At 34.1% G+C, this 26,380-nt stretch overlaps 3 protein-coding genes across 6 annotated transcripts; all 3 read left to right on the plus strand.

Annotated features, from left to right (window-relative positions):
• The first annotated feature begins 483 nt into the window (after positions 1–483).
• On the plus strand, positions 484–7,007 carry LOC104902359 (subtilisin-like protease SBT2.5). Of its 4 annotated transcripts, none has more exons than XM_010690114.4 (11): positions 484–708; positions 1,233–1,449; positions 1,944–2,088; positions 2,204–2,598; positions 2,935–3,030; positions 3,116–3,188; positions 3,470–3,755; positions 3,839–4,164; positions 4,570–4,837; positions 5,646–5,930; positions 6,137–7,007. In XM_010690114.4, the coding sequence occupies exons 2-11, from the start codon at positions 1,259–1,261 to the stop codon at positions 6,541–6,543; spliced, it is 2,472 nt and encodes an 823-aa protein (XP_010688416.1). In that variant the 5' UTR covers positions 484–708; positions 1,233–1,258; the 3' UTR covers positions 6,544–7,007. The 4 variants fall into 4 exon arrangements, with proteins under 4 accessions (XP_010688416.1, XP_010688415.1, XP_019107034.1 ...); XM_010690113.4 differs by having other exon boundaries at positions 1,236–1,449; XM_019251489.3 differs by having other exon boundaries at positions 484–643; positions 1,236–1,449.
• Positions 7,008–9,992: 2,985 nt separating this feature from the next.
• Positions 9,993–18,521, plus strand: LOC104902361 (oxysterol-binding protein-related protein 4C). The gene is made up of 7 exons (XM_010690116.4): positions 9,993–10,138; positions 12,169–12,330; positions 13,128–13,373; positions 14,527–14,623; positions 15,829–16,123; positions 16,845–16,947; positions 18,157–18,521. The coding sequence occupies exons 1-7, from the start codon at positions 10,136–10,138 to the stop codon at positions 18,412–18,414; spliced, it is 1,164 nt and encodes a 387-aa protein (XP_010688418.2). The 5' UTR covers positions 9,993–10,135; the 3' UTR covers positions 18,415–18,521.
• A 1,999-nt stretch (positions 18,522–20,520) lies between these two features.
• LOC125492480 (oxysterol-binding protein-related protein 4C-like) lies at positions 20,521–26,297 on the plus strand. Its single transcript, XM_048635017.2, has 3 exons — positions 20,521–20,695; positions 24,592–24,753; positions 25,808–26,297. The coding sequence occupies exons 1-3, from the start codon at positions 20,693–20,695 to the stop codon at positions 26,087–26,089; spliced, it is 447 nt and encodes a 148-aa protein (XP_048490974.2). The 5' UTR covers positions 20,521–20,692; the 3' UTR covers positions 26,090–26,297.
• The last annotated feature ends 83 nt before the right edge of the window (positions 26,298–26,380 follow it).

The raw sequence follows: 26,380 nt of genomic DNA on the forward strand, positions 1-26,380 counted from the left end.
AAAGTTGGCTATGATATAAAGAGCAAAACACAAATTCAAGGTCTAGAGAAATCTTAGCAACTAAGATCCCAATCTCCCCACTTAATACTAATTTCCTCTTTGTCTCAATAGTCAACACTCAACAACATATACAAATACAAAAGAGAAAAATACAGACTAAACCATATTCTTTCGAGCATAGTTTCAGTTCAACTCGTTTAAATTCACTTTAATTCAACTACTCTCTTCTCGATCACAATTTTACTTTAGTTTAAAACAACTTATTTCAATTCAGTTAAATTCAATTAAGCTCGATTTCGCCGAAAAGAACAAACTCTAATTTCTCAAGAAATCCAGAAGAAATATAGGAATAGGAATAGCACCAAACAGTGAAGGACAAATGAGTAATGAATGCTACTAATCACACAACAACAACAGCAACAAAATAAGACCCCTCCATGTTCACTTTTCTTGTCTGGCGCCTTTTTTTTTTTTTACTCCTATTTAATTTTCTAAAAACCCTAACTACCTTTCTCTCTCCTCTTTTTTTCTTACTTCACTCTCACTCACTCACTCTCACTCCACTCAAAATCTCTCTTTTTTTTTTTCTACCAACAACATCAAATTTCTGGGATTTGATTAAGCAAGCAAAAATAACAACTGGGTATATTTAGATTTCTAGATTCTTTTCAATCATTTTCTGGGTTTGATTCCTTTCTTTAGATTAATGTGAGTGAAAGATCTTAGCTTTTTCAATTTCATGTACTTTTTTATCAATAATTTTATGTGGGTTTTATTTTTTGCTTGTGATTTTTAGTGTAATAGTACTGAAATGTGAATGACTGAATGTGCTATATGTTGGGTGTTTTGATTCTTTTCTTGAGTGTTTGTGTTACATTAAGCAAGCATTATATAATTTCACATAATATAATAAAAAGAAAAACAGACAACTTTCCCTTTCTGTAGTACCCACTTTTGCTTTTTTTTATTTTATTTTATTTTTTATATGGATTTAATTATTTAGATCTTGTGCAAACTCTGATTGTCAGAGTTCATAGAAGTGTATAATTAATGTGATGATTTATTTGGATATGCTTTTGTTGTATTTTATTAATTTTGACTAAGAAATGAATATGGAATTTGTGTTAGTGAGGAGTGAGTATCACATTGTTGGTTACTTTACTACTTTCTTCAGTGTTGCTTAAGCTATGTAAGAACAAAGTGTACTAAATGTGAGTTGTTTGTTAAATAAGCAGAGGTGATGTGGTGCTGAGCTTTGATGGCCTCAGTGAAAATGAAGGGTGTTACATTGAGGTTTTTGGTGTTAGGGTTGATTGCTCATTTGGCTCTTATAAAAGCAGAGATTTACATAGTGACGCTTGACGAAGAGCCTGTTGTGAGTTACCGAGGGGGTGTCAATGGTTTCGAAGCTACTGCTTCTGAGACCGATGAGAAGATTGATGTTACAAGGTAATTTTGGTCATTTAACTCTGGTGGATATCTCAATTGCTTTGCTATAGGTTTATGGTATATGATGAACTATGGTATGAGATCTTGAGCTCTGGCAAAATAATATGGTTATGGTGTTTGTCCTATTGGTTAAGTGTGTCTATTGTTACGAGCTTTTGTGCTGTTGTTGGCTAAAAGCTGTCTACTTCTCAAAATTGTCTTATGCTGCAATCAAGTTCATGAAGTTTAATTCAACATACATTATAAAGGATTTGGTGGTTATTGCATTGTTGTTCTAATGTGACCAATAGTATTGCATTTGTGTCTTAAAGGGACAGGTGAAATTGCGTTGATTGGGTTGCTGAATTTTAAATGATTATTTTGTTGGCAACACGGATTGTTTGTTGTGATGTTATATTCATAGTGTGATATATTTGTTCGAATCATGTTTTGTTAAATTATAGGCCACGACATAAAAGGTAACTTGCTTATTTTGTTTTCTGGGTCTCTTTCAGTGAGGCTGTCATATCATATGCTCGTCACCTTGAAAAGAAACATGATATGCTTCTTGGGATGCTGTTCAAAGGTGGTACTTACAGCAAATTATACAGCTATCGGCACCTTATAAATGGCTTTGCAGTTCATATTTCACCCGAGCAGGTGAAACTTTATGCTTGTCTTCTTTACTACATTGAGTTCATATTTTTGATGGTTGTTATTAGTTCATGTTCTTTTTTGGGCTTTTGGTTACTTATACAACCACATTTTGTAGTAGGTAGAAACCCTTAGAAGACACCCTGGTGTGAAATCAATAGAAAGAGATTGGAAGGTGAGGAGACTTACAACTCATACACCAGAGTTTCTGGGGCTCCCGACTGAGGTATGGCCAACAGGAGGTGGTCATGATAAGGCAGGAGAGGACATTGTAATCGGATTTGTGGACTCAGGAATATATCCCTTGCATCCAAGCTTTGCATCCCATGAAGCAGAACGATATGGACCTGTTCCAAAATATAGAGGGAAATGTGAAGTTGATCCTGATACAAAGAGGAGTTTCTGCAATGGCAAGATTGTGGGTGCTCAGCATTTTGCAAAAGCTGCAATAGCAGCCGGAGCATTTAATCCTTCTGTTGATTCTGCTTCTCCTTTAGATGGCGATGGACATGGAAGGTTAGAACCATCTAATATAATAGGTTTATCTACAGCTTATTTGAATTGGAAGGAATTGGATGAAACAGAAAGGAAATGAAATGAAGTGTTTCACTTTACAGGGTTTGATGTTACTGTTGATTGTAAATGAATTGGTAGGAGACTTTGAGAAAGGTGAGGGTAGGATGTAGGTTCGTAACACACACTGACACCCTATCAAAGAGTCCTTTTCCCCCTACTTCAATGAATAAGGGGTTTTACCTTTTGTTTAATCCAATTACCCTCCTTTCCCCATTCATTTTATTTTGAGAGATGGTTTTAATGGATCTTGTTTCTGTCACCTCAATGTATCTGCAGTCACACAGCTTCTATTGCCGCTGGAAACAATGGAATTCCTGTGAGATTGAATAGATATGATTTTGGAAAAGCAAGTGGCATGGCTCCTCGTGCCAGGTGAGGATTACAAACCATGCTCATCATGACTGAAAATTATGTTTAACTGGAATTGTGGAACCAAACAATTCTTTTTACATTGCAGAATTGCTGTTTATAAGGCGCTTTACAGACTGTTTGGAGGATTTGTGGCAGATGTGATGGCCGCCATTGACCAGGTATAGCCCTATTATCTTTGCCTATTTTGGTGATGTAGAATTAGTTTTGTACATTTACTGTCAATAATATCACCTTACTCTTCTCCTCTGAAGTAACAATTATAAGGTCTATTTAGTTAATTTCATTGGTTGAAGGGTATACTTGTTCTGTTGGTTGCTTTCCAGTTAAACTGCTACAGCATGGCTTTTAGAGTTATCAAGGTCGTGAATTAACTCAAGCTATATTTTTCCGTGTCCTTTTGTGGTTCTGAGCATGTAAACTCACACTCATTTTTTGACAGGCTGTTCATGATGGTGTTGATATCATAAATCTTTCGGTTGGGCCAAACAGTCCACCAGCAGCAACCAAAACAACCTTTCTAAATCCTTTTGATGCTGCACTTCTTTCAGCAGTTAAAGCGGGCATCTTTGTTGCTCAGGCAGCTGGCAATGGGGGTCCTTTTCCCAAGACTATTCTATCTTATAGTCCGTGGATAACTTCTGTTGCTGCTGCAATCGATGATCGAAGATATAAAAATCATTTTTTCTTGGGGAATGGGAAAGTGCTGGCTGGAACGGGATTGTCACGTAAGCTTTTATATTCCCCTCCTTTTTTTATATATATAAATGGTTGATTAGGCTGATGCAAGTCGTTTCTCTCCTTTTTGCAGCCGCCACTCATTTGAACAAAACTTACACTCTTGTTTCGGCAAATGATGCCTTGCTAGATACATCTGTTATGAGATTTAGTCCTTCAGATTGTCAGAGACCTGAAGTTCTAAATAGAAAATTGGTGGAGGGAAAAATTCTGCTTTGTGGTTATTCTTTCAACTTTGTTGTTGGTAGTGCATCAATCAAGAAAGTTTCTGAGACAGCCAGGAGCCTCGGTGCTGCTGGTTTTGTCCTTGCTGTGGAAAGTGTTACTCCTGGAACAAAATTTGATCCTGTCCCCACCAGTATACCTGGCATCGTCGTGACTGATGTCAGAAATTCCCTGGTAACCACCCACGATGTTTCTTTCATCCATTATGTGAATGAGTCTTATTTCTGATAAGGATGCTAGTTTCGTTTGGCTATTAGATCATAGATATTAGACGTAAGACAATTTTTGGTGGAGAAGTAGACAGAGAGATGGGGGTGCAATATTAAGAGAAGCCTTAGATTTTTTTTCTATGCTGAATAAAGGAAATGTGAAATCAATTGGAACAATTATCTTAAATATGTGTGAAAAACATTAAAGGTTGGAGAGAGTAATATAAAAAGGCAGGACTACTCTTTTGTCTGATGTTTGTAAACAGCAATACTGTATTTGGCTTCTACGGATGTAGCTGTGGTGAAGTTTGGCCTTCAAGGTCAATATATTAGTACTATGCTTCCTAATTAGTGAAATCCTGGTGTTCAGGAGCTCATAGACTATTACAATGTCTCTACTTCACGCGATTGGACTGGGCGAGTTAAGAGCTTTGGAGCAAAAGGCAGTATCGGTAATGGACTAAGGGCAATTCTTCACAAGTCAGCCCCACAAGTTGCATTATTTTCTGCAAGGGGTCCCAACATAAAAGACTACAGCTTTCGAGATGCAGATCTTCTGAAGCCTGACATTTTGGCTCCTGGAGCTCTCATATGGGCAGCTTGGGCTCCAAATGGTACTGACGAACCCAATTATGAAGGTATGCCTATCACATTTGCAAGTTTCTTAAAACGATGATGATAGAAACATCCTCATTTCTGAATTGCTTGATTATGAACTTATCTTAATATAGCTGTAAACACTTGAAAGTCAAATCCGACTGTTGTTTAACTTCATTATCGCAAATCCTCCGTATTGCCCTTCCTCTCCTGCCCCCGAAAAAGGCACAAAGGCCAAATGCAAAGAATTGTTTAGAGTTGGCAAACAGGGTGAGACATCTTGATATTGTGTTTGGTTCAAAAGTTAACATGTTAGACTCCGCTGACCCTAACATGACTCTTTCTACCAAACCCATTTTATCAAACAAATACATGTAAACCAAACAAACTAGCCTAGTATTTAATCAACCCACTTTCTGTGTACTAAAATGAGGTCCAAATCCACCAAGTACAACAACTAAAGAACAAAACTTACATGAAAATAAGAAAAAGACCAACCCTAACTAATTCGTAAAGATGTCTGGTTCATATCTTATATTTTCAACCCTAACCCAACCATGTAATTGAAGGATCGTCAGGACAGCCCCTTAATTGAACTGACTACCTTACTAATTCCTTGTCGCTGTGTCGGGCTCAGGTCGAGTTGTCAAGTCCGGTCAGTTCTTGCCACCTCTTCATATGCATACAAATAGACAGTGAAGGGTGCATTGATTTTAAATCTAATAACTAGCCATGAAAACTAAAAAGCCTTCCTTGATGTATCATTATGATGCCAAAACTTGGGCATTGAGGAAGAGGTTTTTTTTTGGGTAGAGCGTTGTTTGCAGACTAATTTCACTCTTGAAACAGGGGAAGCGTTCGCTATGATATCTGGAACAAGTATGGCTGCTCCACATATTTCTGGGATAGCTGCTCTCATAAAGCAAAAACACCCTACCTGGAGCCCAGCAGCTATTAAGTCAGCTTTGATGACTACTACAACGACAATCAATAGAGCCGGGGGAAAACTTCAAGCGCAGCAGTACACTGGATCATCTGAGGAGATGACCATGGTTACTGCTACACCTTTTGATTATGGAAGTGGGCATGTCAATCCTCGAGCTGCTCTAGATCCAGGACTTATATTTGATGCAGGTTTGTGCTAATGATTTTTTTTTTCTAAAGCATGCTTTCTGGCAATGTTAGTATGATTACAATGTATATGATTTAATGATGTGGTAAACTATGTATGTTCCACTTTTACTCAACATTCTTCAATACCCAATTAGTACTAGTTAAGTTATAACAAAAATCGAACAAATTTCACTAAAGAGTTTCTATCCTTTCAACTGTTTTCACAGGTTATTCAGATTACCTAGGATTCTTGTGCACTACACCAGGAATCAACCCTCATGAGATAAGAAACTACACAAGATCACCTTGTAATTTTAAAATGGGCCATCCATCTAATCTCAACACACCTTCAATAGCAATCTCGCACCTTGCTGGAACCCACATTGTCACGAGGACTGTTACTAATGTTGCTGAGGAAGAAACATACACAATAACAGCAAGGATGGCACCATCCGTCGCCATTGAGGTAAACCCTCCCGCCATAACTTTACTTCCAGGGGCATCACGGAGATTTTCAGTGACATTGACCGCACGTTCTGTGTCTGGGTCATACTCCTTTGGCCAAGTCGTGTTGAAAGGAAGTCGAGGGCACAAGGTAAGCATCCCGGTAGTAGCTATGGCTTACAAGCGATAAAGCATGAACTTAGAACTTAAGGTATTCTTTATGACTTGGTAATAAGAGGGTTGAGATATGTATAGGTGGGAAACTCACTGGTTTCTTTCCTAGGTAGTAATGTTTTCTATTTCTTTTTGGTGGCTAATTTTTGTTGTAATATGGTTTAATGTGATTGTATTAGTCTCTAGATCAATTATATAGTATAGAACAGTGTTACCTAATTTCCTAATTCCGCCGCGAATCGCGAATTGAGAAAAGCGAATTATGGTCGGTTTTGGTTCATTTTGGGCGAATTGGCGAATTAGATAGCGAATTAGGTAACATTGGTATAGAATTAGCTTGAACTCGTCTACTGGCCATTTCCATTGTAAAGAAGCTAGTGAGCCAGTGGTATGGGAGGAACACCAAGAAAAGAGAAAAGTGTATTTTAAGTTCAATGATCACAGTTGTAATGTTATATATATTTTGAGTATTTAAACATATTTTCACAGCTTCCATGATGGAGAAAGCTCAACCATAGAAGCTTTAATTGGTGTAAGAATGGCATATACTCCTTTCGTCTCTTGATAGATTCTCCATCTGTTTCATGCATGGTCTTTGATACGCATTTTTTAATTACGTGTTAATAAATAGTTAAATATTTTCTCTGTTTTTTTAAATTGTTATATTTACATTTTTCACGTATGTTAATGTAAAACTTTGAGCATATATATATATATATGTATGTATATATATATATATATGTATATATATATATGTATGTATATATATATGTATGTATATATATATGTATGTATATATATATATATATATATATATATATATGTATACATATATTGTTAAGAACAAGGACAGTAGACCGACCACGACCCCCCCTGCCAGCACGTCCCCCGCGACCGCGACCAGCAGGCCAGCCCACTATCTCGTAACAAGTTTCCTTGAGATGGCCTTTGCGACCACAGTGGCTGCATACACGTTCATCCCCCTGCGGCAGACTAGAAGAACGTGCAGCAGTAGACGACGAAGCAACAAAACCAACAGCGTCAACCGAGGTCTGCTCGTGGGAAGCCGAAACTAACTGCTTCCTTTCATCAGATATGATTTTCGCATAAGCCACATTGATGGAAGGAAGGGATCCTGCATGAGCAAACCAGAAACAAGCGTTCCAAATTTCTTGGAATCCAAACCCAAACAAAACTGATGCAAGTGTTCGGTTTCTTGAAGACGAATATACTCAGATGCAGCAAGACACGTACAAACAGGAAGTTAACAGTAAGACATCAATTCATCTTGCAACTGACGCAATTCACCAAAATAAATAGCAACCGACCGACCATTCTGTCGACAATCTCGAATTTGGTTTTTTAACTCCAAAATACGAGGACCATTACCAAGGGAATAACGATCACGTAAATCATCCCACAGGGACTTAACATTATCGGGAAAACGCATAGTAGAACGCACAGACATATCTAACGTATTAAAATCCAAGCAACAAGCATAGAATTAACAATACCCCATTGAGAAAAATCAGGAGATTTGGAATCGGGTACCGTAATAGTCCCGTCGATGAAGCCTAATTTGTTTTTGGCACGCAGGTTGTTGCGAAGAGACCTCGACCATGCTTCATAGTTGTCGCCTTTAAGAAGAATAGGACTGATCACCGCACCCGTACCTTCACTGGGATGTAAATAATATTCGGTGAAAGGTTCATAGCGAGAACCAGAAGACTTAGGAGCAGCATCATTATCGCCTGCCATGGGGTACGCACACGAACAAACAGAAAAGAAACGCAGCGGAAAAACGAACACAACCCAAGAACGATGTTAAGCTGATACCATGTTAAGAACAAGGAGGCTAGATGTGTTTAGGAGAATATATTTTTGTATATCATTTCACCAGAAGTTACAGCCTATATACAAGGCTTTACAAAACCCTAAAACACCTAACTTCCTGAAATCACGTTATAAAAGATATACAAGATACTCCTAAAAGATAATTACAAATATATGGAAAATATATCACAATATCACAATATTTCCTTAATATATATATATGTATACATATATATATATATATATACATATATATATATATATATATATATATATATACATATATATATATATATAATATATATATATATATATATATATATATATATATACTTCTTTCGTGCACTCAATCTTCGTTGAATGTGCTAAAATTATAAGTTAAAAAACCTAAAAATTGGAAAAAATAGTTGTTTACCCACTAGTCAATAACTAACAATATATTATATCTATTATTTGCTTTGTTAGCATGATTTAAATTTGCGAGGTTTATTTTCACCAGTCAAAAGAAATGTATAGAATCATCTAGAATCATGCATCGAATCGTCTACCAATTTGTGAATCGTAAAATCGTAAGATTTTAAGATCTGAATCGCGATTTAAATAAGAATCAATACGATCTTTATTCTTATTTAATACTTATATGTCATATAATACTGGTATCATGATGATTCTTTTCCTTGATCTACGTCTGATATCTTGACAGATCAATTACAATTTGGGCACTCTAATGAACCAGTATGGAGGTGATCAAGATTAGTCTGGCCCGATTTTGGGCACGTGTTTTCGGCCCGCGATCGAGCTAGACAAAAAACTCGGACTACGGGCAACCTAGATTTGGAAAAATAGGTCAAATTTCGGCCCGACCTGAAAATGGCACGAAAAGCCCGCAAGCCCCAGCCCGAAATACCGGGTTTTGATGCAGATTAATTTGGCCTGAACCTTGACCCCGCAACTTTGGCCTGAAACGGGCAATTTTTTTTGCCAAAGTCCGATCCAACTCGACCCCGCCCATGATCACTAAAAGTAAAAACATTAAAATATCATATAAAGTGTCCAAAACCATACGTTATATTATATCAAGACAATCAGAAAATCAAACTCCACCAAGTTTGTTCATTGACCAAAACTTACTCGATCTCTGTTGATAGGAACGTATTAATTATACACATTAATACATTATTAGTCCTCTCTTTATTTTTTAATGGGGAAAAGTATAAACTCAGTTAATCAACCACTTTATATAGATCGGAGTAGATATAGTATGAACACACCCATTAAACTAATTAATCACGCAGTATTCTAGCAAAAAAGCATTCACTTTTCCAAAGATATTAATACAAAAATAGTTAAATACTATTTCCGATCTTTATTAGTTTACCCGTATTTTATTTTGAAATGTTCCTTATTAATTTAACCATTTCTTTTTATAAATGAAACCACTAACTTTGCATAGTGTCTCTTTCCTTTAATTCTCCGTCCACAATATTGCTTCGTCTAAATTTTCGTGCAAAAGAAACAGGTAAACTAATAAAGAGCGGAGAAAGTATATATAAAAAAAACCAACATGAAAAGTAGTTGAAACAGAATATAAATAAGATCAATAGTCAGTTCCATTAAAACCCACATGAAAGCTTAAACTCGTTTTATATAAACCAGTAAACCACTATAATTTCATAAACACCTAAAGCTTCATTTCGTCATCCCAAAAAAACGCAACAAAATTTTCTTCTCTTCATCATTGTTCATTAATCATCATCAATCATCAATCATACATCATGGTACATCTTTCTGATCTCTCTCTTATATAAGTGCATGGAAGAACTTAGCATATGAATTATGAAGTATGAATGTAGTTATATTATGTATGATAATATGATATCATATGATGAATTCTACAAACTTTATTCTGCAATATTTTCGTTGAAATAAAGGAAAAAAAAGGTAAACTTTCGACGGTTTCTTTGTTTTTCTTTAATAATATAAATATTTTTTGGACTGATTCTTGCATTCAATGGTGTAAGCTTGTAAGTTCGTCATCCTTTTTTATTATTTATTTATTTGAGTTTTAAGAATTTTTCTCGATTAATTATTGATGCAAGTTTAGTAATACTTTATTCGTTTTAAAAATAAGCGAGAGACTTTTATTCTTGTATGTGAGAGTTTTTCGAGAGGAGTGTTTCATTTATTTTAGAATTGAGGAAGTATTAGATTTTATTTTTCTTTTGTTGTAAATTGTAATGCCCTTAAAATAAAACTAGGGATATTCCATTTGGTACCATTGAATTTTTGGCTTTTCCATTTGGTACCACTGTTATTTTAAAATTCCACATGATACCACTCTAATTTAATATTAATCTTTATCATACCATTTTTTCAAGTAAAATGTTAGTTAATGGTTGAACAAGAATACGATTTTGTTTGGGTTTGCATGTTTCTATTTGCATCTGCAAAAATTTAATAAATTAAGATTTTAGGGTGTCGTTTTAACCCTTAAAGCTCTATTTTTCAGTCAAAATTTTCATAAAAATGATCATAATATTTTATGTCTTTTTATTGTCAAATATGACCCCAACTTTAACTTTAACGACTAAAACGATTACTAACCTTAACGCAAATTAAAACATGTAAATAGAAGTAAAACTCTAGCCTAATTCTAATTTAAATTAACACTTTAGTTAGTTGAATGCTACAATAGAGAATAAAATCAAATTATAGTGGTACCATGTAGAATATCTGAAAAATAGTGGTACCAAATGGAAAAGCCAAAAGTATAATGGTACCAAATGGAATATCCCATAAAAATAAGAGGAAGGTCAAAAAAATGTGGGTAGAAAAAGCTACACCCATGTTTGGTTGGGGTTGAGTTGGGAAATCACAATTGTGGATTCTTTGAATACAACTTGTTAATTGTCACCTTCTTCTCTACTCTTTCTTCTACTTACGGCAAACGCGGTTTTATACTTTTGAGTTTTATACTCTCCTTTTGGTGAAGCCCAATGGGAATGGGTAATAGGTAGGGCGGGTTGGATCAATTTGAGGCAACCCTAGATTGGCCTGTGTAAGGGTAAGAGTAGGACGGGACTGTACACCCCGATTCTTCAGGAGTCGTGTCTATCGTCATCAATGTACATCTAGGCCAACAATTGTAATTAAGGAAATGAACTTTCTAAAAAAAAGATGCATCTTTTTTTAAAGCAATCATGAGTGGTATTACAGGTTATTATTAAGCTATGTTTTCTTGTACTGAATCTCTCTGATTTTGAATGAACTGAAAATAAATTAAAAAAAGGTCATAGTGGGTCGGGTCAGAGTTGATGACCCGATGTAGGTTGGTACATAGCTATATCGATTAACGGGTGAGGCTTGGGCGGGCCAAGATCCACATATATGTTTTGAATGGTTTTAGCTTTGAGGGTCATGGGCTTTTTAGATGGGCTTCCTTGGGAATGGGTCCAACCATTATATCTTAAAACCACATATAATATTCAATTTAAAAATTAATTGGTAACAGGTGGAGTAGCCAATCACTTTTGATAATTGGATTAGGAAGATAAATGATAATTTGTCATATATCAGTAAAATATCATTATAAGAACGTTAAAAAATTATTAAAAGAGACGGTCTAATTTTAATATAAAAGTAGACCTAGTCACTAAATGGATTGAACTAGTCATCGAAAGAAATTAATATAGTCACTATTGGACTAATTCTCTTTTTAATATTGGGCTTAACATTACTTAATTTTAATTTAAAAGTAGACGGTCTCTTATACGATAAACTCTAAGAACGTTTTGTTATGTATCTATAGGTGGAAGATATGAAGATTGAGAACAAGAGGGATGTCATTTTAACATCTCCACTCTCTCTAGATAGGGAGTCCAACAATGATTACAAGCCTCCTAATTTTCTTCAAATGGTTTTTGGTCTTCTCAACAATGTAAGACCAGGAGCTGATCTTACTCGTTTACAGGTATGTCCTTCACATATACAAGAGACATACTTAGTACTCCCTTCGTTTCATTTTAATCTACACACTTTGATATTTTACACTATTCATAAATTTCACTTTTACCATCATTTTTGATTTATACGTGAATGAAAATATAATCATGTGGGATCTTGTTAGATTCATCATAACATGTATTTTATTAATATGTAATTTTTATAATTTTTAATTACAAATACAAAACTAAAGATATATGTCATCAAAATTTTGCATTGACATGCGTGAAAAGTGTAAGTGTGTAGATTAAAATGAAACGGAGGACGTACTACTTTCCATTAATGTTAGTTATTTGTATTTGATTTTAGTTAAGAAGGGTTCGATTGTACCACATTAGTTTACAACAAATGTAGTTGCAATATTTGGCCTCGTTTCAATATACTTCCTCCGTTTCTAAATAAGTGCAACATTTGCATAGTGTTTACTATTCACAGTTTAAACTTTAATTAGCTTTGGTGATTTAGATTTTAGGAAAAACATAGTCATGTGGGATCTTGTTAGATTCATCTGAATGTGAATTTTGTTAATATCAACTTTTTATAATTTTTACTTATTGATAATTGAAGATATTAATGGTTAAAATAATGCATTGGCAAACGTGAAAACAAGAAGTGTTGCACTTATTTAGAAACGGAGGAAGTATAAGATATGTTAATTAGTTCGTATTTGGCTAACGTATCTTATATTATAAAACCGGAAGGAGTATATAATAAGTCTATAATAGTATTTCTGTTAATTATAACTTTAAAATGGGTTTCATGTAGCTACCTCCCTTGTTTAACTTGCCAAAATCACACCTACAATGCTATGGAGAATCAGTGTATTGTGTGAACAAGGACATGCTAAGCAAATGTGCCAATGGAGAGACCACCGTCGATCGAATGATCTCCGTCGTTGCGTGGTGCATCTCAACCGTTCGTCCGTTGATGTTTGGGGTTGCACCATACAACCCCATTCTTGGTGAGACTCATCATGCATCTAGAGCCACCCTCAATGTCCTACTTGAACAAGTATGTAACTCTATCCATTCTCTTGTAACAAAAAAGAACGTTATTGTTATATTTTACTTCATTGTCAAGAATAAATAAATTATACTACTTGACTTGATTAATTAGAGCGATTTTAACGGCACTTCACCTCTATTTTAATTTATAAGGGAAGAGAAGGGGACACTAAATTCTATAAAAGAACAATATCTCAATGTGGAAACATTAGCTTCCAAAATCAACATTATCACCTTTAGAATTAGAGTAGATCAAATCATGCATGAAAAAATCTAGACCGGACCAGATAGATATTATTAATGATCCATTTACTTGTTACTAGATTTATATGATGATTCTATATTAGTGTAGATTCTGAAACAGGGGTACTTATCGTACGAGCCGAGACTGAATTGTAATGGGCTCTGCTCGTTTATTGTTTAGCTCGGCTCGTCTCAACTCGTGAGCTCGATGAGCTCGACTCACGAGCTTGTGAGGTTCTCTCAAGGCTCGAGCTCGGCTCGAGTTCAACCTCAATTTGGAACAAATTAAGAATAAACCAAACAACATTAAACCAAACAGAAAATTCATAATCGATATATACTTAAAAAAAAATTTGACAGATTTTGTAGAATTATAGACTAAATTCAAAAAGTACCACGAATAAAAATGTTTTGTTTCTTTTTCACATGCTAACCAAATGAATTACTTACAAATATACATAAAAAATCGACAAACTAGATCTAAAAACATACAAAAAGCAAAAATGCATGAATTGTTCAATGTAAAAGATGGTATAAAAGGGTACGTATAATTACTTTTTAAAGTGTTTTAGCATATGATAATTTTTTAGAAGCTTTATGTTATATTAATTTTTTTATATATAAAGTAAAAATCGAGCATGTTCACGAGCTTTCATGTCGAGCTTGGCTCATTAAGGTTTTGAGCCGCGCCCGAATATGACCCGAACTACCACGAGCCGAGCTTTAAGCGAGTCGAGCCCAGACTATTTTCGAACAGGCCAAACTCATTATCACCTCTATTCTGAAAATTAGATTGCTTAGAACTACATGTCAAGACAAATCTATTAATTAACCAAATATAGGTCAACTTAAAAATATGGATTAAGTTTAGTCAAATTAATTTTTTTTTTGAGATTACGTTCCCCCTTTGTTTGTAGGTTTCCCATCACCCGCCAGTATCAGCTTTGCATGCAACTGATGAAACCAACGGCATCGAACTTATTTGGTGCCAACATGCTGTTCCCAAGTTTAATGGTATAAGAATCATTTGCCAAATTTTCTATAAAATCAGTTTTGGTTATTAGTCAAAGTTTGTGGTGTTGGGTGTACCTGAAGTCCTGAACTATAGTGTAGAGCGTTGAGGCCGATTTTGCTAAGAAAAAATGATTTTCAGTGCTACTTAGTGAAAGCAACTAAAATGGTTTTTTCCCTTGGAAAATTCTCTTTCAAACTAAATTACCTATTATACACTTAAGTACTTTTGAATTGTTTTATAATGGTATGAAGATGATGCCAAAAAAAAAAAAAGGTAAGTTAAGGAAAAGGAAAGGTTAATTTTGTTCAAAATAAAGTTAGGTCCAACGAGATTTAGTCCGATTTCGAAGAGATCACTCCTGTTGAGTGCATTTAGTATACATTCGGGTGTGTCATGCTACACCCAAATTATATTTTGCTTCTTTGCTCTTTCACCATTATACAATTGTTCCTCGTTTATAGTTTTTCAAGTGAGTAATGAGCAGAAAATAGCTTTGAAGATACCATACTCATGATATACCTAGATGTCTGATAAAAATTATACTTTTATATTGACTACCTTCATCTGACTTGCTCATAATTCATTTTTTTATTAATCCATCTATGGCCTTAGCATAACCTTCAAAGTATAGATAAACTGATGAATGGTGTAGGCCCATATTAAAAATTTGGACAATCAAGAATTGGGCCATTCAAGTGTTGGGTCACTCAACACATTGGGTAACTAATATGACAAAAGTCCCGCTGTGTGCGAACCTCCTTCTTCTTCCTCGTGCAAGTGAGTTGTTAGTAGGTCAATCCGCTGGATGGATCGTGGTTTTAGCCGGTCCCTTGAATTTAATACTTCCTCCGTTCCGTTTTAAATGAAACGTTTGCTTTTTCACGCAACCCAACGCGCTTCTTTAGTCACTAATATCTTTAGTTGTGTAAACGTAAAAAATATTAAAAAGTTATAATTTGATAGTATGCATCGAGACGAATCTAACAAGATCCCACTTGACTTTGTTTTTCTTTATATAATAGCGATAAATTGGAGTTAAAATTGATCAGTGAATAGTGTCATTTCATCCAATGTTTCATTTAAAACAGAACGGAGGAAGTATATGTTTAAGTGATTCTTTCTTTAAATCTCATGCTAGAGATTAACTAATCACATAATTACATTTGGTTTTTTTCCCTAATCCTCTTTTCTACCTATAATGAAGGAGCTACAATAGAAACAATGGTGCATGGAAAAAGGAAGCTAAATCTTTTAGAGAAAGGAGAAAGTTATGTGATGAATTCTCCAAATTTGTTGATAAGATTATTGCCAAAGTTTGGTGTTGATTGGGTGGGAAATGTGAGAATAAAATGCCAAGAAACTGGTCTTGAAGCTGAATTATCCTTCAAAAGTGGTTCTTTTTTGGGTTTTGGAGGAGGCAATAGGTCTATCAAAGGAAAGATCATGGATGCATCTAATTCTCTCAAGACATTATATGAAATTCATGGCCAATGGGACAGGTGCTTGCAATTTTACTCTTATTTTATCGACATTTTTTATATCATATATTCTTATATTAGACGATATGACACAATTGAACCATCTGTTACTTATGCTAAAACGTTAAAAGTTGAGGAAAAATAAGCAAAATGCTACAAGATATTAGAAGTCGGGGTAATAATTTGCTTATTTTACTCAACTTTGGCCTTTTTGTTTAGCTAATACCCGATCTAAACAAATACTTATGTCATATAGTCTAACAAGAAACAATAATGTGAATTCGTTATTGCATTGTGAAAATTCTTGCATATTTCAAGATATACCTAAAAGAAATTTTTTGTGTTGCTTTAACCATTTTTCAATGAGCAAATACATTTGAATTGAGCAAAACTTTTACTTTGGTGTATAATAAACATTTTGCTAGAATTGTTAATAAAACAATTATATTTGCATTATGATATGGACATATACTAGGTATACATACCATGATACCAAGTAGTATTTGGTCTAGTGGGTTGGTTTGTATTTCGCAACTTTGAGGTTGTGGAATCAAATCCCACTAGAGGTACTTTGAAGGTGGGGATTTCCCCTTACCACCGCCCTACTTCCAAGGGTCTTGCCTGCAAATTCGGGTCGAGTTGACCTGTGTGAGGTTCCGTTTCGATTATGGCGTCTTTTTCTTATTATTTTTTTAAAATATACTAGGTATACATTATTAATTCCCAAATTATGCATCTCCAGGACCGTTAAAATAAAGGATACTATGGATGGGAAAACTAAAATTCTATACGATGCCAGAGAGATTATTTATGCACTTCCTACACCGACTCTAAGGGATCCTGAGGTATTTTAATTGCATAATATGTGTTTGTTATGTAGCTTTTATTATTAAGAATTTGATAGATTTCTACATGATCTTTATTATATTCTATTCACATAGTAAACATTAAATGATGTACTTTATTTTATTTCATCAATGTTATGTGGCAAATATTTTAGGTGAGAGGAAGTATATTAGTAATAAATGAGACCAACAACCATGAAGACTCATCATTTTTCTTTTCAATTGGTGTTTGTACCTCTTTCGGATTAAAAAAAAAATAGCTAGTTTTTTTTCGCCTTTTAAATTTATTGCCAGGATCCGAATTATAGATCATGTTTGATATAAATTTTATCTTTTACACAAATTAATAGGATTAGGTAGTCTAATCTTAACATAAAATAAGACAAATCCAAGCCTATTGGGTGCATTCTCCTAACAAGTCCGTTCTATCTTACTTTAACCCAACATCTAACGCTATTCCCAAACATCTCGCACCAACCTAGTCGTCCCTTCTCTTCTCTTTCCTTTGTTTCCATTAGAATCTCGAACTACAATACACAATTTTAAAAAGTAACCTAACAATATTACCGAGTAGGTTAAACTAGTCACTAAATGGATTAAAGAATGTGATACTAGACTTGATCACTAAATAGATTATTATAGTCACTTAATTGATTAAACTAGTCACTAAATCCGAAAAGGTGGCCATTCTCTTTTTAATATTAAGCTTGAACCTTTGCCTAATTTTAAATTAAAAGTAGATTGTCTCTTACAATACCAACGGTATCTTTTATGACTTGAATTAAAGTATCTTTATTACCTTAATTGTTCAAATTATCACTTCTACTATACTAATATAGTCCTCCTTTGGAAATCTTGATAAACAAGATCATAGTGAGAAAGTATAAAGTCCTGCTGCCCATGATTATTATTTTTATATAATATCTTCTTAATTAATATGTGTTTTACAAACTAAAAGATCAAGGTTGACCTGATATAGTTATAATAAGGCCCTCCTTCCACCTCAGTAATAGGGGTTCGATTCTTACCTGACCCTTTGAAAGAAGGATTCTTAGTTTCTCCCCTGTTATTATAAGAGAATTCTCCTTACCTATAAAAAAAAATGGTTACAAACTATATACATACATTATTTTTTGTGTGTAATAGTACTCCTATTTTATATAATTTCTGGTGGTTTAAAATGTCATCATCTTTGACATAAATTCGTAGGAAGTGTGTGAAAGTGAATCAGCTGCAGTATGGGCAGAGGTGAGTAAAGGCATTCTAAGCAAAAATTGGGATAAAGCAAGAGAAGCAAAGAGAGAGATAGAGGAAAGAGAGAGAGATCTTCTTAAGCAAAGGAAATCAATTGGAGAGCAAGATTGGATTCCAAAACATTTTGATTTGTCTTACAATCCTCAATTTGGTTGGGATTGTTCGCCTAAACAAAAAACTGTGCCACAAGCTCCGATTCATTTTCCAATATGAACTTCTCATATTATCATATCATAATATATTTATATTATATAATGTTATCGATATATGTACATGTATATTGGAAATATTCCTAGAATATATATATACATTAGAGATAGTATTAGTTTTAAAACTTCATTATATCAAGCAATATCCCTCCTTTGTAAAATTGCTTTTTTTTTCTTTTCGAAACTCTTAGCGAAACCAAAGGCTTTTGTGCTTGGTTAATTATTCTAACGTTAGCTAATTCAAGACATATTTCAACAAAGTTAAACTTAAATGACGTCCAACCTGTCATAGTCAAAGATGAACTTGCGAATCTTACAAAGGATAAATTTAATGTCTTTGTTGCAATAATCTATCTAAATTCTGATCCCACCATTTCCCATATGCAAGATCACCATAAGATCAGAAGAATCGATTAATGATATGATAAATAGTTATAGTATGTTGTGATAGGGTGCATGTGATATATTGATATTGCATAACCTATACTATAAGTAGAGCATATCACCTAGAGTAGTGGGAAAAAACAATTCACTTCGTACTTCATATATATATATATATTTTTTGAAAGGAAAAGTGTTGTAGCATGTATTAAGGAGAGACAAAGTGTCCATCAGTACATAGGTAACAATGTCGTTAGAAACATGACACTCCCAACGTTGCTCAACACCAAACAGAATAATTCTAGCGAGGTGATGCGCCACACAATTGCCATCTCTTTTAACATGAAACCAAGCTACAACTACAAAATTCGAACTAGAAAACAATACATGCATCCTCCATAATAGAATCAAGATCAGATGAGTAAAGAACTCCTTTGGAAAGACGAGAAACTAGAGACAAACAATCCGTCTCAAAAATAACATGGCCTAGGTTGTGAGCACGAGCCAACTTCACCGCAAAGCTTAGGGTTTTTCCTTCCGCAATTTCAGGCGACCACCATGCCCGCAACCTACGAGTAGCAGACCAAAGCACCACGCCACTACTATATAGTTCATAGTTCATACCATCAGATAAAAAAATTAATCGACCATACTGAGGAACTAACGTCCTCCACACATTTCCCTTCTCATTTATGACAATTGACAAGTGACGAAGTTTATATTAGTACCTTATAAGACAGCGAGAAGTCATGGTCTAGAACTTGGTTCTTGGATTCTCTCCAATCACACATTTTCTTTGCCAACAATATGAGGATAAAACATGGTTTATCCAGTGGATAATTTTACCCACTTTTCATATAATTTAATTTAATCTATAGATCCATACTTTTTTTTTCATTCTTGATTAAGGGATGCAGGTGGTGAACTGAGAAGAAGGACGCACTCGCTCTTTCGGGTATGGGAGAGTTGGGGATATTTTTATAGTATTGTGAATTCGAGAAAGGAAAAGGGTTAGAAAAAGAAAAACAAGCTGCAGAGATTCAAAAACCAATGCAAGCGGGAAGGCAAGGGAAGGGAAGGAATTTCAAATTTTTTTTGGAGCGACGCGCCGATTGAGAGGAAAAGCCTTTATCGAATTTGAATCGATAACTTCACCTTACCATGGCGTTACTCTACCACTGAGTTAAAAGGGTCCTCTTAGCCAATTCTTAAATCGAACTTATCACCATGAACAATTATATTTTAATGGTCTATTAGAAGCAGGTAGTCTACTCACTGGATAGATATAGTTATGTCTCTAGGCCAAACGACGTTCGGGCCATGGGTCGAACGTCCTAGCCAGGCGTTCGACCCTTAGTCCCAATTAAAATCATTTTTTACGGGATGGGTGGTGACAAGTGGTGGCGGGTGGCAGGTGGTGGTGGGTGGCGGCAAGGGGAGACAGGTGGTGGCAGGTGTGGCGAGTGGTGGAAAAAGAGAAGGTAAAATAGTAAATTTAAAGTGGAATCGAGACAATTTTAAGTAATTTTGAGACGATACATCTTAATTCGAAACTCAAAAACTATATTATTTTTAATTTTCCAAAACATTGCCTTAACCCCTCAACCATTTAGAACTGCTGACAAAGATTTTTGGAGCATTAAAATCACTCGTTGAATAAGGTACATTCATGTATTAATCCCATTTTATTTTTTGTTCTTTCTTTTCCCTACATCGACATTAAATAAACTACTCTATACAGCAAAACAAAAGGCAGCAAAACGTTTAAAACAATTATAGAAGTATTCATTTGTCTCTTCACTTAACACTTTAAGATCATCTCAAATCATCAATTTCTTTACTCCAAAAATCCTCCATTTTTTCTCTCTTCATCATCACCACATATCACTGTTATTCTGTTAATGGTACGTATCTCTCTCTTTATCTCTTTGCTTAAAGTTTTAGATTATAATAGTCGATAAGGGATTTCGAGTCTTTTTTAATTAGAATATCAGGCGACACCCGAATTTGAACTGGGGAACAACGATTTGCAGTCCTCCTTATAGTCCACATTATTTGCTGCATGCATGTATTTCTATGTTTGTTAAGTCATTGTCATCTTCTTCAAATTCATGAGATTAATTCACTGCGTAATCCTTACTATTTTTTTGAGCAAAAACTTATGCAAATTAAAAGTTAGGAATATTGGTTTTGTGACAAAGTTTAATAGCTTTTCTACACTATGCAAATTTTCTTATTTAATTTGCATGTAACGTATAGTTACTCTCTTCATGTGTACTATCGTGACATTTACTGTTAAAGTTAGAAAGTGTTTTTCTTTAATTTCTTTCACTAATAATATTAAAACGTCATTGTATGAGATCTTATTAGATTCTTTACATCTCAATGTGAATTATCGAACCATCAACTTCTAATACTTATAATTGTTAGATTTAGGTTGAACCTCTAAATTTGGCGTTAATTCTATTGATCATATGAAGTATATAGATTTACATAGGTAGTAGTCCTAATATAATTAGGAATAATTCTACTAACACAAGGAAAAAAAAAATACATATATCTATCCTAAAGATAAGGAGAGAAATTGGGATGGGAGAATCTATCCTCACTCTATATACTTATTTGTTAGATTTAGGTAAAAAAAATTTAATCTAGAGTTAAATTTCTTGATCATATATAGGTTTACATGGCTAAAAATCCTAGTATAATTAGGAATCCTACTTCTCCTCAAAAAAAAAAAAAAGAAAGGGAATCCTACTTAACATAGGGAAAGATAATAAATACCAGAAATTAGATCAAATCCTCGGGTGTACCGTGGTACATTTAAGGCTGTTAATTTGCTCATTACTAATTTGAAATTATCTAAATGAGCAAAATATACTATAAAAAAAAAAGGAGAGTTTCAAATGAGCAAATGAGTAAAAATTAATATTGGATGTATCATGCACAGGTGTATGACGAATAAACTCTAATAAATACAAATATCTATACTAAAGATAAGGAGAGACTTTTTCAAAAAAAAAAAAAAATAACGAGAGAATTAATGGTAAAAAGATATGTATATGAAACTCCAAAAATTAGAGTCCACTCATGGTACACCCGGGTGTACCATGCTCATGGTACACCCAGGGGCATTTATGTAATTAATTGCAAGTTAAGGGGCACGCTGGTAATTTCGGGGCAATAAATGACAAAAATAAAAGCAAAAATTTGAATCCAATTCTTCTTTCTTGCTCATTTCTCTCAATTCTTGCTCACCAGAAAATCTGATTTTCAATTCTCTCTCTCCTCCTTCCAAACCTTCCAAACACAACAATGGAGATCTGAAATTCGCAAAAAAAAAAATTCCAGATCTGAAATTCGCGAGATGAACGATGAGATGATGATGACGCGGACTCGAGATGATGATGATGAGGCGACTGAAGAGACCCACAACCCATCCACGACGATGATGAAGACCCACGACCCAGATCTGATTATGTTTTTGCTCATTTGTTTTGTTGTTGTTGTTTTTCTCATTTTCCCTCAGTCATTCGTATTGCATGAACCGGATGTTTTTGGTTGTTTTACCTGATCAGGACATGAACAAAATTATGGGTGCTAATTTTGAATTATCATTGTAGGAATGAACAAATGTATTCTGCAATAATTTTGAATTCTAATGTTCAAATGAGTCAAGCATCTATGCTTATATAGAATGATTGAAGATTATGTGTTCATTTGCATAATTTGTGTTGGATGATCAGGACATGATTATTGCTCTAGTCCTTTTTTTCTATTCATTTCATCTCTTTTTTCATTTTCTTTTTTGCTCACCTGTAATTAGTTCGTTTTCGTAAGTGCTCATTTGCACCAAGTTTGCTCATTTTCTTAAATGAGTATAAATACTTGCTCATCTGCTCATTTTACTCATTTGCTCATTTTATCATTTGCTTAATTTGCTCATTTGCTCATTTTGCTCATTTGCCCATTTTGCTCATTTGGCGAAAATAGCCTTGGGTGTACCATGAGCATGGTACACCCAGGTTTACTATAAAGATTCTCCAAAAATTAATGTAGGCAAACTTTTATCATTAAGAAAAAGGGAGTAGACCCCTCAAAAAAAAAAAAGGGAGTAGATGAAGAAAGGGCCCCTCATTAATGTTGGAAAACAAACATCGTATGTGTTTAATTTTAGGCCAAAAAATGTTAGTCAAGACGTTCCTAGTATTTGATATATATATATCTGTTCGAAAATAATGTTTCAACTACTCTTTATAGTTTTATATAGGAAATTATGCTGTAGAATAGTTTTTGCGAAAAACTAATCTATACAAATGTATTAAAAAGCGTGCGAAAAAAACTTATGTGCCACGTGACACTTTCCTCACATTTCTATTGCAAATGTTTCATGTCTATGTGTATTCACGTTAAAAAAAAATGTAAGTGCAAGGTATCGAACGCGTGACGTTTGAAATGAAAAACAAGAGCTCAATCATTAATACACTATGACTTTGTTGTCCAATGTTTCAAATAAAATATGATGAAGTCTTGTAATAATTATAATTAACTAAAAAGACTTAAACAAGTATATACATCTCTAACACTCTTATTACGTAACTTACGAGAAAATATTGATATCATATTACGTGACTTTTTCAATTTCTTAATGGATAAAAAATACGAAAATTAGCAAAATAAATTATGAAATTTAAAAATAATAAACATATTTATTTATTGTAACTGACCCGAGGCATTGCTCGGGCAAAAAAAAAACTACTTCTTTGTAGTAATTCTCTCATATGCTACAAGTGTAGTGGCTGCATCTACACTATGTTTTCGCTTACTCTATTTTCCTCCATGTACTTCCTCTATACAGAAATAAGTGATACGCTCGAAACTGACACGAATTTTCACTTTAACATGTAGGAAAATTTAACATTTTAGCACCATCTAGGGTACTGTATAAGTTGGCAAAATGTCAATAAATTCTTTAAAATCTTCCTAATATACTAGCAAGTTATTACCTAAATATTAAAGGATATATATTTAATATTGGACATGAAAAGTCAATTCATTGTTAATTTTTTAGGAATTTTGAATAAATAGGTTAGTTGAGATCGGACATGGATAACCGTTTAATTAAATCTTAGAAAAGTTAGTGGTTGCATGCTGAGTGCCAGTAGTGTTGCGAATTGTGATTTTATATAAACCATTTAATGAAGTACTAGGCAGAGTGAAAGCTTTTTCACTCAATTTTTTTAAAGTTAGTCACATGTTCCACCATGACATTAGCTACATCAGTCACTGAACGCACGTATCATAAGTCGGTTTTGAAATATATTCTTAATACATAGTATGAATACAAAAAGTTTAAATCGTAAGCTTATATTCAAACCATGATTTTAGCCTTTAGGTGAAACATCCTTAACTTAATTTTATAAAACAAAAATTCCCATGCTTTTTGATGCTTTTATGTTTGATTTATGTATCAATAAATTTATATATCATGATCATAAGATTTTTAAACTTTACAATGTTGCAACAAATGATTTTCATATATCTTGAAATAGAATATTATTTTATATTCTCTCGACTTTAAATGCATAAATTCTAATAATTGTTGATTAAATAAATTTGCAATAAAACAACTACATACTAAACAAAACCATTACTATGCACGGGTCTAAATCATATCTACATAAAACCTTCCGTATATTTTACACGGGTTAAAAGCTAGTAAATTGGTGTCATTCTATGAACTGAAAATTGATTCTTGCATTACATTAGCCAATAAATAAGTGTTAAAATGCATGTACAGGATTATGATTTGAAGATTGCGAACAAGAAGGATGTCATTCTAACAACTCCTCTCTCTCTGGAAGGGATATCAGATAATAATTACAGACCTCCCAATATTCTTCAACTCATTCTTAGCCTCTTCCACAATGTTAGACCTGGTGCTGATCTTACTCGTTTTCAGGCAAGTTCGTTTTTTTTAATACCTCATAATTCGAGTCCGGATCCTCTAGAGTTTTAATAAAATTCTACAATAATTCCGTCAATTCGTATACTGTAACACGCTGAGTGAGATATTAACAGTCTAAAATCTGCGTTGGAGACTGCACACAAATAAATTGGTAAGATAGATAACCACAAAGGGATTGAAGTACACTTCAAGTAAAAGAAAAACTACTCCTGTTTTTTAGATGTAACATATTGACTTTGGACACTATTCATCCAATATACTTTGATCATTAATTGTTATTTATACATAAGAAAAATATAGTCATGTGGGATCTTGTTTGATTCGTCACGGTATATGCTTGCCAAATATATATTTTTTTATAATTTTTACTTTTATATAATTTGAGAAATTATCGATCAAAGTTATGCCTCGACAAATGTTAAAATTCCAATGTTACATCTAAAAACGAAGGGAGTATATCTGAACTTATCATAACAAATGGGATTTGATCAATCATGTCCATGATTGAAATAATTGGACTGTATTAGCTCTTATTGAAACTTATCACATCCATGATTAGTACTTATTAGATTGGCCGGACTAGAACATATGAAACCTTTCTGAAACTATTTGAATTTATACCCAATCGATTGAACATATTGAACCTGATTAAAACTTATAAACCTTTGTTTATTGAAGCAATAATCATCCTAGTTGGAATATTGGCCCTTATTCTAATCTATAAATTTACTTTTCCTGAACTTTTTTAAAGGTAAAGAGACGAATTATGCATAGAATTTTGTTGTATTAATTCTATAATTATATTTTAATTCTATATACAATTACAATTAGTTTTACCCTAAACACCGATGATATGTTCTCTTCGGCATAAAAAGCTGAACTGGACTAAACTAAACTGAAATAAATAGTGATATGTGAGAGTAAAAAATTGTCCAGAGCTGAACTGAACTGAAAATAAGTTAAGGAGAACAGACCCTAATTAAGCCTTTAACTACGAAAGGAATTTTATAACCTATTATGCACTAAGAAACTCGATGTTTATTTTCAGCTACCTCCCTGGTTTAACACGCCAAAATCACAACTACAATGTTATGGAGAACTAGTATATTGTGTGAACAAGGACATGCTTAGCAAATGCGCCACCGGAGAGACTGTCGTGGATCGGATGATTGCGGTTGTTGCTTGGTGCATCTCCACCATTCGTACGCCGAAATTTGGTGTTGCTCCATACAATCCCATTCTTGGCTGCAGAGATTCAAAAACCAATGCAACGGGAAGGCAAGGGAAGGGAAGGAATTTCAAATTTTTTTTGGAGCGACGCGCCGATTGAGAGGAAAAGCCTTTATCGAATTTGAATCGATAACTTCACCTTACCATGGCGTTACTCTACCACTGAGTTAAAAGGGTCCTCTTAGCCAATTCTTAAATCGAACTTATCACCATGAACAATTATATTTTAATGGTCTATTAGAAGCAGGTAGTCTACTCACTGGATAGATATAGTTATGTCTCTAGGCCAAACGACGTTCGGGCCATGGGTCGAACGTCCTAGCCAGGCGTTCGACCCTTAGTCCCAATTAAAATCATTTTTTACGGGATGGGTGGTGACAAGTGGTGGCGG

This window comes from Beta vulgaris, chromosome 8, assembly GCF_026745355.1.
Source record: "Beta vulgaris subsp. vulgaris cultivar EL10 chromosome 8, EL10.2, whole genome shotgun sequence".
Lineage (NCBI taxonomy): Eukaryota > Viridiplantae > Streptophyta > Magnoliopsida > Caryophyllales > Amaranthaceae > Beta > Beta vulgaris.